The sequence below is a fragment of the Phlebotomus papatasi genome, chromosome 2, assembly GCF_024763615.1.
Source record: "Phlebotomus papatasi isolate M1 chromosome 2, Ppap_2.1, whole genome shotgun sequence".
NCBI classification, from domain to species: Eukaryota; Metazoa; Arthropoda; class Insecta; order Diptera; family Psychodidae; genus Phlebotomus; species Phlebotomus papatasi.
In genome coordinates, this window is record NC_077223.1 from 109,390,461 (window position 1) to 109,406,500 (window position 16,040).

The following is a 16,040-nucleotide window of genomic DNA, read 5'->3' on the forward strand; positions in this document are numbered from 1 at the left end:
TTTCTTGATTTTTTCCTCTTTAATTCTTCTTTTAATTTATTTTTTCGTCCACCATCTGCTACAACCCATTAATCCTTAACCATTAATCTCCAAAAAATCCTTTATCCTTTACTTCTTTTTTCTTTTATTTTTTGTTTAATGTTACAAAACCGTGGGCGGTCAAAAACCGAAAGCCAAAATCTCGAAAAACCAAAATTCAGAAAAGCAAAAATCTCGGGAAGACAAAATTTCGAATGGGTCGAAATACCGAATAGACAAAAATCTTAAAAGGAATGAGATTTCCAGTGAATAATGTGTGGAAGAATTTCCCAAAACACAGAATTATTTTTGCCATCTTTATCCATTCAGAATTTTGGATTTTGGTATTTTGGCTTTCGGGATTTGGATCGGGATCCTATAAAACGTTTCACGAATAAAATCACTTTTCATGACAATATTGGAACGGTGATTGTAAACATTCCTGTATAAATTTCATTCATTTGAAATTTATATTTGAGACGCTATTAATGAAAATTTCCTGGTAACTTTTTTCATAATATTGTGAAGTTGAATTAAAAAAAAATAAACTTGTAAGATAATGGCGGATTTTGTTGTTTTATTTTAGGTTTTATTTTTAAAAATTAAATCTTTCTGTTTAATTTTTTGGAATAAATTGTTAAAAATAACCGAACGCTTAAATATAAAATAAATTTCAATATTTTTCACGACTTTTTCAATCTTAGTATTTTTTTTAAATACTTTCTTTATTTTTTCGCATTAAGGAACGGTTAATTAAAGGATTAGCTATCCGAAAAAGTAGTTGAAGGATTAATAGAAATATAATAAAATCGTTATAAAATTAAATAGATGTCCTTCTATTTATATGTTATGTTCTTGCAAATTAAAATGGGTAATTCTAAAAGTGTTTGAAGAATTTTATCTTTCCTTTTGGAATATGTGCTTTCTACTCTCAAGACTCTAAGTTGCTCAAAGTTGATGTTAATGTTTTCGGAACAGCTGTTAAATCAGGAAAATTTCATGTAATCAAAATTCACATCCCTTTCTTTCTCAAAAACTTTGCATACGTCTATCTTATTCTTTCGCACTCTTGTTTTTCTTTTGAACATCACGCAATATCAAATTTTAGTTCAGTCCATTTTTGGGACCGAAAGAGAAGGATAGACTTAAGCTAATCTTTTGAGAAAGAAAGCGAAGTGAATTTTGATTTCAAGAAATTATATCGAGGTAAAAGCTAAGAATATCATGTAACCAAAATTCATTTTCCTTTTATTTCCAAACGTTTTGAATATCGTCGGTTGCGTCTATTTTTGTCGTATCTGCATTTCTTTTGCGTCAGTATTTTACGTAAGTGGGGACGTCTGTATTGTAGCTTGCCCCGAATATAGGTACAAACAAATGCTGATACGACAGATGTAGACGCAACCGACGATATATCTACCCCAATTTTGGCTCTTACAAAATGGATTAAACTCAGTTACAACTTGTAGTGACGTTTGAAAAAGAAAAGACGTAAATTTTGATTTCATGAAATTTTCGTGATCTAAAAGATGTGCCGGAATCATAAGGTCCGATAATGGACATTTAGACTTCATGAATATATTTCTAATGATTTTTTTTTATATTTTGAATGTCATATGCAAATTAAATAACTTAAAGAAATAATTGAAATATTTCATGAAATAAATGAAATTAATAAAGTCTTTGCTGCTTTATCTAATACACTTTAAGAACGATATTAATTTTTGCTGCTTGTTAATTCCTTTTAGCATCTACACGTGAAATATCTTACAATAAATCAAGCGAAAGATTAGCCAAATTTATTGGTCTAATTATTTAACCGGTTTTGGTTGGTAAAGTTCATTATAAAAGCGTCACGGCAATTTACTATGTTTCATTGTTACTTTTTAGCGTGAGAAACGTGGATGAAACTTTGACTGTATGCGTCTGAGCTAAAGGAATTAGTTGCATGCGATTTTATTAAGGCGTGATTTTGCTTTTGCAATAGCCGAAACAGCATATCGTGGTCGATTTCACTGACCTTTGTCGTACCTGCATTTTTTTCGTGTCAGCATTTCATTAAAGAGGTAAAGTCTGTATCGTAGCTTGCATCAAATGCAGATGGAAAGGAAATACTGTTACGACTACAGTCGATGCAACCGACGATATTTGCTACTTTTCTCTTGGTGAAACGTGAAACATAAATGAAATATTATTACGAGATAGAAGAACAACTAGTTGCATGCAATTTTAGGAAGACGAAATTGGTTTCAAGAGCATGTCTTGGGTGTTTCGCGAATGAATTCGAAATTTTTGAATTTTTCAACGATCCTTGAGGAATTTCTCTGATTCTTCTGGCAAAATGTAAACAATTTAACTACCTCTCGAGTCATTTGCGAGGGAAATGGCCCGTCTCGGAGAAACATTCAGTGGCACAGGGAATTTGTGAAGCGATTTGTACAATCAACGGAGAAATTGTGAGGTGATTAATGAGGATGCAAATTGAAGGACCACAGAGGTGTTCTTCCTACCCACGCCACAATACCACAAAAAAAGAAGAAAAAACTGAGGCACTTTTAACACAAGCGCATTATCGACGACCATGTGTATTTAAATAAATATTGTGAAAAGTGTTTTGGGAAAATTTTTCGGCTATGTCTAAAATTACCCGTATTTCCTCGCGTCAGAGTCCATTTGGCGGGCGTGCGAAGTGGTAGGAACATCGTGTTTTAACGAGGAGTCTGTGGAATTAATTATCTGCATAAAAGTCTATCTCTCAGTTGCTCTTATTTTTTTTTTATCTTTTGCCGCTTTTGGAAAATACACCCTTGGCTTTCCATCATTTTCCTCAAAGGACTGTCTCCTGCGTGATGTGAGAGTGTTGTGTCGTTCCCTTTGCCACTCGAGTGCCTCCGGTGTCAAGCACTTTCACCTTTTTTTTTTGGTGCCCCTCGGGAGGAAAGGGGCTTCCTGTGTGTGACACTCTTTTGTGATATTGTGACGATGACATCGCGTGGAATAAGGAGGAAGAAATCATCGCTCTCAGAGGTGAAAATAGCAGTTATTGGGGCCCATGGGGTGGGAAAAAGTGGTAAGTGGAATGTCCCCACTCTCCCACCAAAAATTTCCCGCGCAACTCACTTCGGGGTTGTGCTTTTCACTTCACTTTTCTCCCCCAGGATATTCATTCACTCCTGATCCTGACTCCCTTTGCAGTCCTAAGGAATTGTCTTTCATTGCTCGTAGATTTATTGCTTTTTAATTGATGGAGACACACACATTTACTAAGAACTAATTAACTGAGCGATAAAAGTGGGTTTGTGGTTTTGGCTCTTTTGGCTTGGAGTTTCCCTGGAATGCAGCCTTGAAAATTGCTGATTCAGAAAGTCTGGTAAACTGAAAAATTTAAAAGCACAACAACTTTAAACATTGCGCTTTTTTCTCGGGGAGATTGAGAACGGGGTTAAAAACACCTTCGTGGAATACTAGTAAAAATGTTTTTTGGTGTATTACTTAGGCTAAATAGAAGGTTCTAAACTTGGGTTATTGAGCATAATGATTAAAACCGCTTTAAATTTACTGGGAATTCAAAGACCTTTCAAACGGTTCCAAACTTGTCCAAATCGGTCAAGAAATAAGCTCTACAAGACCTTTTTAGTATTTTATTTTGGAAAATAATTTGAAGGAAACGTTCTACGTCTTATAATTCATGGAACTATTCCAGAGGTGTGCAAAAACCGTTGAAACCGAATTAACGTCAAAATAAGTTTGTTCTAGTAGCGTTTTGACCATTGACGTACATGTTTCATTTGACGTTTATTCGGTTTCAACGGTTCTTGTACGCCTCTGAACTATTCCATAGCAAATTGAAAGGTGGTACAGTAGATTCTCGCAAATTCAGCTCTTTTAAGATCGGGTTACTTTTTAATTCAGGCAGCGGTTAAATTTGAAAAAAGTTTGATTAAGATTATCAAATGAATCAAATATGCTCAAATTTGGCATGGTTTGTCTTAGTTTTGACGTGATTTTGCATTATTGAGGGATTTTCATGCAATTTACTTTATATATCAGTTTGTAAACTCAATATCTATATGCACATGAATAAAAAATCGTTCCATTTCAAAAAGTTTGTCGCCCGAATTTCAAGCTAATTCGGCTGACATTTCGGTCCCATATGCCTGAATTTGAGAGAGTCTACTGTATAATTCTCTTAAAGATTTTTTTAGTACATGGTTGTTAGGTGCTTCTGTGTTATCGACTTTTTTAGGTTAGTTCCTGTCATGGGTGTTTGTTCTGGTCCTCGACGTCTTCTAAAATCATCAAACTGTCATGGGAACAACTAACTTAAAAAAAGTTCGATTACGTATGAATTCATGAGAACAGTCATGTACTAAAAAATGTACACAAGAGAGATTTGGAATTTTGACATTCTCTTACTCTTTCTGTTTCAGATGGTCAGTCAAAGAGAAAAAGAAAAGCTCGATAAAGTACAAGACTTTACAAGACTTCGTTGTTTTCCTTTTGTTATCTAAAAGTTCTATGAAATTTCACAGTTCCAAAATAGACATGATTCCAAATTATCCAATCAAAGGGAAATATTTCTCTTCAATATATTTTTTTAGTACATGGCTGCTCTCATGTACTTCTGCATTATCGACTTTACTTGTGCTGGTTCTCATCACTATTGTTTGCTCCGGTCTTCGTCGTGTTCTAAAACCACCAAACAGTCGTGACAGGAACCAATACAAAGAAAAGTCGCTTATGAAGAAGAACATGAGGATAGTCATGTTCTTAAAAAAATGTTCAGGATAAAGATTGTTTTTTTTTAAATTCATAATGATGCAATTCCATTGAAACATGACAAGACGAAATCTTTCTATTGAACATTTTTTTTTAGTAAATGGCTGCTCTTTGACTTTTCTTTGTGACGGTTCTAGCCCTGACTGTTTACCTTAATCTTCGTAGTGTTCCTAAACTATCAAACAGTCGTGACAGGAACAAAACACAAAAAAGTCGATAATGCAGAAGCACATGAAAACAGCCATGTTCTAATAAACAGTGTTCAGGAGAAATAATTCCCCTTGTTATTTTTAAATGGAACAGGAATTTAAAAGAAAATGGAAGAAGTTAAATGTTAACGACGGTCATGTTAATGAAGAGTAGGAAGTGCTACTTCAACGCAAAATGAACATGCTTTTTTTTAACGCTTTACTGTTCACAAGTATTATCAACTTAGTGATTAAAAATGGTTTTCTCTATTATTTTTTTTTATATTTAATTAAAAATTAATTTCGAAATAATACACACTTTGAATTAAAATACCCTCATATAAAGAAGTCTTGAAAGTTTAATAGAACTTCCAGACTATTTCAGGAATCTTAGTACTATTTTCTAAAAATTAATTATCTACCAATATTACATATATTATCATTATATAAAAAATATTAAAGATGAAATTATTCAAAAATACAAAATCGTGAAATCAATTTAATTTTTCCCCAAATGCGCTTGTGTTTTAGAACAAAGAGAAACAATCCTGTGGTATTTTTAATTCAATAATATAGAACGTCTCTTTATGTTTTCAATTTTAAATCGTTTATATTGCTCATATACAAAATTATGCTCAGCGCGTGGCACGATTTGATGCGCCTCAATACATTTGCATCAATGAATTTGCCTGAATACAATCATTTTCCATATGACTTTTTTCCATTCATTCGAAGCATAAATTTTTTTTATGTATTTAGCTCTTTAAAATGTGAATTTGCGAAAATAAAAATACTATAAATTACTGCGGATTGTTAATGAGCCATAAATTATTGGAAAATTATTTGAAGAGCTTTTAACTGAAATCCATAATTTAACAATGCTTATCTGTATTACAGATTTTTTTTCTCCAAAGTCAAAAACAGCCAGTTTAAATCCAGATCAGCTTATAGTAGATTAAATTATTTATGTGGTCTAAAGTTTTTTAGTTTGTATTTTTAATTAAATTTAAGATTCAATGGAATATTTGCAGGAAATGATAATGCGTTGTATCAAAAAAATGTATATCAAGCCTTTTTATCTGTGATTAAAAATGTAGAACGCATTGCGAATTACTGAAAATGTGTATTTGCTATTCATGTTTAATAAAGAAATGTAAATATATTTGTAGGGAATCCATGATACTAAAAGGCAAATAAAAGATAAAATGCAAAAAACATAGTTCATTTTCAAAAAATTTTATTAATCTGACATTTTATGATCAATATGACAATGCTGTTTTACCGTCTATTTGGCCGTTGGAAGAGTTAAAGACGAAATGGTTAGAGATAGTGACATACGTTGCCTGAGGAATTCTACAAAATAGTGCTATATTACAATGAAAAATGAATATTTATTTTTTAGTACATGACTGTTCTCAAATCGTTCTGCATTATCGACTTTTCTTTGTATTGCTTCCTGTCTCGAATGTTCTCTCCCAAGTTCTTGTCGTATTCTAAAAGCATTAGACCGTCGTGACAGGAACCAATGACCAATATAAAGTAAGGTCGATAATGCAGAAGCACTTGAAAATAGTAAAGTGTTAAGCAAAATGTTCATTTGTCATTCCAATAGCACCTTAAGTTGGCCTTCTCTTTATGAGCTTGACCTTCGTTAACCTTCACCTTCTCTTCCTTTTTCATCTAAAATCATGTTTTAAAAGTTGGAATGGGGGACGTTTAATCCTTAATGTTGCTATTCATTGACAAATGAAAAGGGGAAATCTTTTTCCTTCACTGAGAGATCTCCGAAAAAGTTAAAATAACATTCCGGAAATGTTACTTTTACCCTGCATTATTTATCCGAAATCGGTGTAAATACTAACCTTTTTAGGTGTATTATGGGTTAAAGTTACACTCTTTCATGTTAATTTTACATTTAAAAAGGTATGAAATTAACATTAAAAAATGTTGATATATTTTTACATCTAAAAATGTTAAAGTTACGAGAAAAAAGTTAATCGCACCCTCTTTTTTCTCAGTGTTACACTTTTTTTTAGAACATGGCTGTTCTCATGTACTTCAGCATTATCAATTTTTCTCTGTGTTGGTTCATGTCACGACTGTTTTACCCAGTCCCCGTCGTGTTCTAAACCCATCAAATCGTCGTGACAGTATCTAGCAGAAAGAAAAGTTGATTATGCAGAAGCACATGAGGATACCCAAGAAGCAAAATAGCTGCCTTATAGAACCAAGTATTAAACTTGTCTTTTAGTGCACTTTTAAAAGACTTAAAGTGAGAATTTTTTGTTGAAATTCCTATAGAAGCTTTTAAGATCCTTAAGAGTGCGGCACTTTACTTATAGTAATCTCAGTGATGGAATCAAGAGCGTTATAAGCAAATAAAAAGATTTTTGGTTCTATAATGTCTTACTTAGGGAATTCTACAAGACTATATTAAGAAAAAAATGCTTCTTGGGTATTCATGTGCTAAAAAAATGTTCAAGATTCACCCGTGCATAGCACAGTGTGGTGCATTTCGAAATATCCTCGATTATATGGGCCTTTACTCTTTCACTTTTACTGTTCAGTAGAATATATATTAGCAAGTACAAGTACTTTGCGAAGTACACTTCACTTCTATTTTATTTTCAAAAATATTTACCATCTTTGAAGGTGATTTAAGAGCAACAAATCTTCGACTTTAAATTCGATTTCTGAGTATATGCAAGTCTTGCGGAGAAAGCTGAGAGTGTAACTTTTCTCTGGAATTCCTTCTGCAAACACCATGCTTAGAGGCATCAAGCGTTGGTTCGTAATTTCCTCAATAAACAGCCTCCCTCCGATGGTGGCCTCGTGTCACTTTTATGTACCAGCCTCATCCGACTTCTGTGTACATTATGCGGCGTGTTCTGTACATAGAGACAAATTGGAAATGATTGATTTTGATGAGGCCGGAACGAGAGTTGGGTAGCAAGAGTTTGAGAAAATTTTCATCTCAGAGTCGCGCAATCGATGCTTGGTGGGTTGTAAACAAGAGAACCAGGCTCCAATTATAGATTTTGCCTTTTCCATCTTTTCCCATCGATGCCAAGAGTGTGTGTTTAATGTGTTGCTGCCGTAGGAAAAATCATCCTAAAACGAGCCGTTTTTTCCATCATTTGCTCTCCTATATGCCAAGGTTTGGGGGGCAGGCAGGCGTTTTTTCGTGGTATAGAACGCATAGGGGGTGAAAAAGAGGCGTCTAATGATGAAATGGGGCAGTCAATGTAGTGAAAAGGCAGCAATTAATTATCCAACGAAACTTCCATCGAAGCACATGTAATTAATTGTACAATCCACCGTGAAGTCATAATAAATTCTGGCGTGTGTTTAAATATAATCCCCCGCCAATACATCCAAATAAATATGACTACTAAAGCTAGGGGGAAAATTTTACCGGGAAAATTATAGGAGGATGCATTGGCTTTTGTGCTCTCCATTCAGAATTCTGGCGCGAATTTACCGCGTGAGAGTATTTGGTGAAAAGCAATTGATGTTTACATACAAATGCCAGTATTGCCACAGCAAATATTCCACAAATGCCCTCCTTTCCCCACAAAATTCCCCCCCGAAAAATGCCAAAACTGTTCCAATGAGTATCCAAAATAGTGTCTAGACCTCTGAAACGTGCCCCATTTTTGGCGCTCATAAGCATCAGATGCGAGAGATCAAAATTCAATTCTAATCCAGTATTCAACAGTTTTACCATGGATTTTCTCACAAATAGCACTACATTCACCATTATCATGCAATAAAAATCAGGGGCAATGAGTCCTTCTTTGCAAAATGCTCGAATTCGGGTCTTGGATCATATACCTCAAATGTATTTTTACATAAAAGCAGTAATAAATTGTTTTAGTACTTTAATTCATATTGACGAGTTTGTGCATTTCACACAGGTTTTTTCCACTGCGGTATTTATTTTTTAAGATCCAAGTCGTATATTTATTTGTTTAATATTTTATTAAAATAACTGCTAGTGTCGCACTATGATCAGCTGGAAACAGATTGACCATCGCAAGCTCCTAGAGGACACAAACAAGGAGAATGCACTACAATGGTTCCCGGGCAAAATCTCGAAAGCCAAAATTCCGAAAGCCAGAATTCCGAAAGCCAGAATTCCGAAAGCCAAAAACACAGAAAAGCCAAAATATCGAAAAGCCAAAATCCCGAAGGTCAAAATCTCGAAAAGCTAAAATCCCGAAAAGCCAAAATCACGAAAAGCCAAAATCCCGAAAAGCCAAAATCCTAAAGTCAAAATCTCGAAAAGCTAAAATCCCGAAAAGTCAAAATCCCGACAGCCAAAATTCCGAACAGGCCAAAATCATGAATGGATCAAAATCCCGAAAAGCCAAAATCCTTAAAAGCCAAAATCCCGAACGCCGAGATCCTGAAAAGCCAAAATCCCGAAAAGCCAAAATCCTGGAAAGCTAAAATCTCGAAAAGCTAAAATCCCGCAAAGCTAAAATCTCGAAGGCAAAAATCCCGAAAGCTAAAATCACGAAAAGCCAAAATTCCGAAAGCCAAAATTCCGAAAAGCCAAAATCCCGAAAGTCAAAACCTCGAAAATCTAAAATCCCGAAAAATCTAATCCCGGAAAATTTAATTAATTTTCCGGCTAAATGTGGCCAAGTCTCCCCTATTCTTAAATAGTTTATCTATTGATTTATTCACTAAAGAATACGGAATTTTATGACCTTGTAATTCGGGCTCCTCCTTAAGGACGATTGTGTAAAATTGTAATTCGCTCTAAAGTCAGAAAAAATTATTTTTTGACTCCCAATTTTTTCATGGTTAACCTAATGATCCCTAATTCAGATACTTCAAAAGCGAATTAAATTTTATAAGACTCAAAATTAAAAGAATCGAATTTTAAATACCTTTTTGCTATCATATTTTTCCTAAAACGAGTAATTATTGCCTCGGAAAAATTATAAAACGCTTATGCTAGGGAGAAGGAAAATTAACGTGAAATTAACGTAAAATTTCCGTAAGTAAATTTACCTCCGACAAGTGTTCTCGTGAAACCAATTTCATTATCACAAAATACATTATTATTTACTTTAGAAATATTTACAAAAGAATGTAATGTTCTTGACTGTTCGATGATTTGAGAGTAATGCTCTTTTATGTTGATTTTGTTACTTGGGTTTCGAATATTTAAGATAAATATAATTAGGTTACTGCTAAAGGTATTTCAGTTATCTGAAATTTTATGCATTTGACTATCTAAAATATCATATTGTTATGGGTAAAATTCTTTAAAAATATATTGAAAAAGTGGATTGATCGAAGCTTCAGTCGTCCGAAGTCCGAAGGTGGCGCATTTCTGCCTATTCATATTTCGACTCTTGATTTCCAAATAAATAGAATTTTTATTGAATTTTGCTATTATAATTTTCTTAAAAATAACGCACTGCCGATCGTGTTTCTGGCCTCGTGCTTATGATTAGTATTAGAGGCCAAACAGTTAGGGATAACGACTGTGGCTTTGAATGGTTCCTCTTAATAAATTGATCTTAAGAAGCTATAACTTTGGCTTTGACTGAATCGGAATTACAGTATTTTGGAGTAAATGGTTAGTAAAAATCAAAATTGATCAGTTAAATTCAAAAAATAAATCTATTTTGCAATTTAATTTAATTTATTTTTTTCTCGAAAATATTTATTAAGCCATAATCTAATGGGTATGCCTATAATTTATAGACTCTTTAATTAAATTCTCTGATGTAAAATTTATAATTGCTAATTCTTGTCGCAAATGAAATTCCATTGAGCAGCTATGCTGAAACTTTTAAATTCTAATTGGTCCTTTTTGGGTTTATTCACCAGAAGAACTCACAGCACTTCCAAATGGAGTTCAAGTACTCTACAGAATAGTTCACTCATAGTTTTATCGTGAGATAATGAGCTCGAAGAACATTTTGGAGTCATGCTCCAAGCTCTCTGTCTATAGAGTACCAGCTATTTTCTGCAGGCCAATTTAAAATTCCCCAAACGAGTCATTTAACAAAAATATGAATATTTAAGTATATCCACAATCGAGGCGTGATTTCCTGAATAATTCATTTTGGACAACGCATAACCACCCAAAAAATTGCCAATAGTATTCAAAAGAGTCAACCAAAATGGTCCCACTGGCAGGATAAAAATTTGATGGTAACAATGAATAAAATTAAGAAAATTTCCACAGATGCGAATTTTTTGCACAAAAAAGTAAAAAAAAGAAATCTCAGGATATCGCATCATTTTCCCGCACCTTTTGGCTTTTGTTGAGGGTGCAGGATGGGGAAATTTGATGGGACTTTCCACACAATTGTGTCTCAGTTTTCACTGAGGATGGAGCCTTTGGACGTGGAGTCATGTGGAAGATCACAACATAAAGCGGAAATTGAGATAAAATTGGAAAATAAATAGAGGAGCATATCATGACCCTCGAGGCGCAATATCGCACAAGGTATTTGGCTTGTGCAGAAATTTCGGTCGAAACTTTTCCTTCTGTGTCTTTAGAGATATATCCTAAGCATGGGGGGGAAATGGGGAGATTTTTCCATTCTCTAGCACTAAACACCTCTCGGTAGAATGAGGAAAGATAGTAATAAGCCTGTTATAACTTATTGGAAATATGATTCTCCTATTAGATGTCTAGTTTGGAAGCTAAATTTGAAAGAGCCTAAAGCAGATCAACAACATTGTAAAATTAGAAATGAATCTACAGATTAGGGGAGACTGGGTCACCACTGCACACTTTTGAAAGATGTGAATTTGAGTTGGTTATAGGCCACACTTTAAGTCTAATAAAAATGCTGGAAGGAATTCAAATTTCCAGAAAAATTAAAATGTTTCTGTGAATTTTTTTTCACTTGTCACAATTTCTTTTGTAGTTGATATTAAACACAGGCGAACCTTTCGTTGATATACGAAAATCCTTCGTAAAAACGGATTTTCAAATTCAAAGTTCTAAATGGTTCTACACAGCTTATTCCTCAACCGATTTGGGTAAATTTGACTTCAATATAAAGGTCTTGGAATCCCTGATAAGACTGAATCCATACTAATCGGTTATGAGTTGCATATGATCCGATTTTTTATTTTTCTCCTGAAAATCAATTGAATTTTGCAATTTCAAAATCTTAATGAATTATTGAAGTCAAGCCCTACCCAATGAGCATTTATCGCTATAAATGAGTAGAGATGTCTGACATCTATACAAAAATTATGGCGAAGACTTTACAAATTTCTTCTATATAACCGAATAAAAGATGTCCATATTCGGGTGAATGGGGAATTTTGACATGCAAAATATAACGATTATTTATTTAAGATATAATCACGTCATCTTGTACGGTAAAATGTATCGATTATGACTAAATAAAATATAATCACTATACAATATCAATTTTATGACTACTGATCGTAGAATTGTCATTTCTTTTCTATTTTCATTTAAGACTTGTTTAAACATTTTTCAATTATATCCACAACGATTCAATCAGATTTCCTGTGACTCGTGCATTTTTATTGCGTATGAGGATTTAATGCAACGACTGTTTTGCGTTAGGGGGCACAATATTAGTGAACAAAATTTTCTTCCCGACCTGAAATTCTTAAGGGAAAGCTGGGAAATTAAAGAAAATAAAATTGAATAAATTTATTGCATTTTCCATCGTATCATTGAAAAAACTTATGGATGTCAGATTTTTACTGTGTGTATTCATAGAACATCACTTTAAACACAATTGTGGACAAATATTGGCACACACAAATATATTTTGCACAGTTTTTCAATGAAATTGGGTTTAGTACCGCCAATTTTCTATAATTTTCCACGCCATAATTTTCATTTTATTCCGATAAAATAAATTCAAGATATTATAACCTGAATAAATAAGAAATATAGAAGAAAACACGTTTTTACATATTTTTGTGATTATATTTACATTATGTCGTACAATATGCTCCAGACTCCTTATATTAATAATATCACTTCACAATAAGCAATGTCAAAACACTAAAATTATGTGCATCTGATAGACTTTTTCTGCACTTTGGACACTTCTTCTGCAATTTAGTTTCACGATAGAATATCAGGAAGCTGTTTTTAGTGCTTGTACTATCGCTACACTGCAATTAAAGAAACAAAATGTTAGTTCTCACGAATACAGTATTAATTCACTATTTTTCTATCAATTATTCTTACTTCGTCAAATTTGATCTCTTCGATGTGTGTGCTCGACTTTACTGTACACGCTAGTGCACTTAAAGACTTTAATTTATAATAAATATCACTTTTTATCACAAGTTTTCACTCAGAAATGAACCTCTGCTTAATAAACAAAGCAGAATTTGACAATCTGGGAGCGTCATACAAAAAGAAGGCAAGTTGTATATAACTTGTGTATTTTATGGAGCAAATGTGACTAAAATATATCAGAACATGATGCTCATACAATTTCACGACATTATGTGAACATAATGGCATGATTATGTAAGATAAATATACTTTAGAAATTTTTGACATAGTTTTATACATTTTCACTCAAAAATAGATTATATTATGATTTGTTTATAGATCTAAAAATATTTAGTCGTAATTTTAAGGGAAAATAACAATATTTTAGCTGGAATTTATCAAACGAAATGTATTATATGTATTAGTAGAAAATAACTGATACTTTCTATATATTTTTTAGTCAAGTTATTATACTGGCATTCAACGCACATAATTTTCAGATAATATACATCCATTGAGTTCATACATTATATTTTTAAGAAATAGCTCGATTACGCTGAAAATATGTTGGTTACATTTGACACATACATTATTTGGATATCAAATGCCCCTTGGGTATGACTACATCTTAAAGATTAGAACCGATAAAAATTATAAGAAAGCCTAAATGAAAGAAAATCTTTGCTTTTCTTCATAAATTATACTGATAAATAACTTTATTAATCTAGAAAGGTAATAAGTATCTACATTTCGGATATATAATCACATATAACTTAATGGTCTTTTTGTAGTACGAAATATTTCGAATTAAACAGAGCATTTTCGCGCGATCTACATGCGCTCAGAATCCTAAATGGCAACCAATTTTATTGCTTTTTGAGAATCTAAGGTCATTCGTTCTTAATAATCTAATCCTAAGTTAAATTTTCCAAAATATCTTGACTGATAAGGAATTAAAAACAGTTGAGCCATATGGCTAATACTTATCCCCTAGACATACTTATGACTCAAGCTAAAAGATGACTTAACGTAATTATTATCAAAATATGTTTAGAGTATGTACATTTCCATTAATTTACCATTATCTCAGCCGTTTCTCGGCTTATGCCAAGAGACGAATTAGTCAGAAACTGATGGAAATGTAATCTTATCATTATTTTGATAATAATTACGCTAAGCCATCTCCTGGCTTAAGTCGCAAATGTGTCTAGGGCATTAGGTCTGAAACCCGTATTGCTGTTCGAAAGCTTTTCTTTAATGCTAAAACTTAAGGATCGTCCTTAATTCAAGAAAAGTCACCCGCATCTACGGTATCTCGTTTGAAATCGAAATTTAAGCGTTCTACAGCGATATGGCTTTTCCGATGTTGGCTGCTGCAAATTTTAGGAAATTAGAGATGCTCATATCTTCCGTGAAGCATCACAGAAGCTGTGATAGTTAAAAAATCACAGCTGAATGGCGAAAGAAGATGGGAGATTGGCTTTGGTGTATATGGTGGAAATTGAATTAACAAAGTTGCACAAATTCTGCATTCCAACTCGAAAACTTCCATCACGCGGCGTCGAGGCGGAAACCCGGAGGAAAATGCGAATTAATCCCAAGTGTATTCAACACAATACCTGCAGTGTAATATTTCCCTCCAACAATCTCTGGGAACAACTCCATTTCTACCCCATATCTTCTTTTGAGGATGGGGAGCAACTCCAAAATTCCCCACGATTTATTTCACATGCAAAAATCGCGCTCCAAAGGAAGTGATATGGAGCCATGGGAACATTTTCCCATACGCGATGCCTGCAGCTGAATTTGCATATTTTCCCTGAATTATTTCAACTGCCAACATTCCGGGGTGACACAATAGAGAGCAGCACACACGAGAAAATGCCACCCAACCACCCACAAACCCCATTATCTCACCTCAGTCGGGTACAATTTTGATGATTATGCCCCTTTCTTGACACTGTCAACACCGTGGTACATTTGACAAATATTTTTATTAACAAATATTGAGCTGTTGAGTGACGTGGTTAATTGCAGAGCAAATTATCTGTTGGAAAACAAATACTTCAAGCCGGGCCATATGGCTATGGGTTCACGAATGGTCTGAAATGCTCTTGATTTTATATTGTTTTCAAAAAATAAATCACTTTTTTATAGCTGTGCCACATTGCAAAAACAGAGTTAAAAACATTCTCATTCGCTTCATACGACACTGACAGACAATTAAGCTTTAAGATCCCTGTATAGGGGAAAGCGTGTTGCCTTCGGACGACTCAAACTTCGAACGACTCAAACTTCGAACGACTCAAACTTCGAACGATAGATTTTTTTTCAATATGTTTTTAATGAATTTGAAAAAATGTCTCACATTTTCTGAAATGGACCGTCGATTAAATCTTTTAAAATATAGAAAAATAATTGAGTTGTCCGAAGGTAGCGCGCTTTTCACTATACCTTATTCAATTATGGTTGTGTATTACATATTTACTGCTCTTAAAATAAATTGTAAATTTTTCACTCTATCTGCTAGGTATCTTGATCGCTTCTCATTGCGATTTTGGATTAATTTTCTAAATTTATTTATTCAAACTATGTTTTTTGTAGTTTGAGGTGAAATTTTCACCTTGGCTTTGCTGCCTTGCATGCATTTTTGCAGGAAAATGTTTTGATACTCGTAGATAAATTCGGGTCGATTTTGTGCGCAGTAAGAGAGGGTCTTCAAATATAATAGTGTTGATATGAGAATTGAAAAAAAATCTTAAGTTGACCTCGAATACTAAAAAAAAAATAACAAAATAGTAAAG

General features: G+C 33.5%; 1 protein-coding gene across 2 annotated transcripts in view; it reads left to right on the plus strand.

The window, feature by feature from the left end:
* The first annotated feature begins 2,559 nt into the window (after positions 1-2,559).
* The window catches only part of LOC129800782 (ras-related and estrogen-regulated growth inhibitor), a 36,015-nt gene continuing 22,534 nt past the window's right edge, over positions 2,560-16,040 (plus strand). Inside the window, exons 1-2 of one of the 2 annotated variants that reach the window (XM_055845419.1) lie at positions 2,560-2,710; positions 2,852-3,088. In XM_055845419.1, coding sequence (XP_055701394.1) covers positions 3,001-3,088 — 88 coding nt within the window. In that variant the 5' untranslated portion in view covers positions 2,560-2,710; positions 2,852-3,000. Of the gene's footprint in view, positions 2,711-2,851; positions 3,089-16,040 lie in introns of those variants that run through there. The other variant, XM_055845420.1, reaches the window with a different exon arrangement.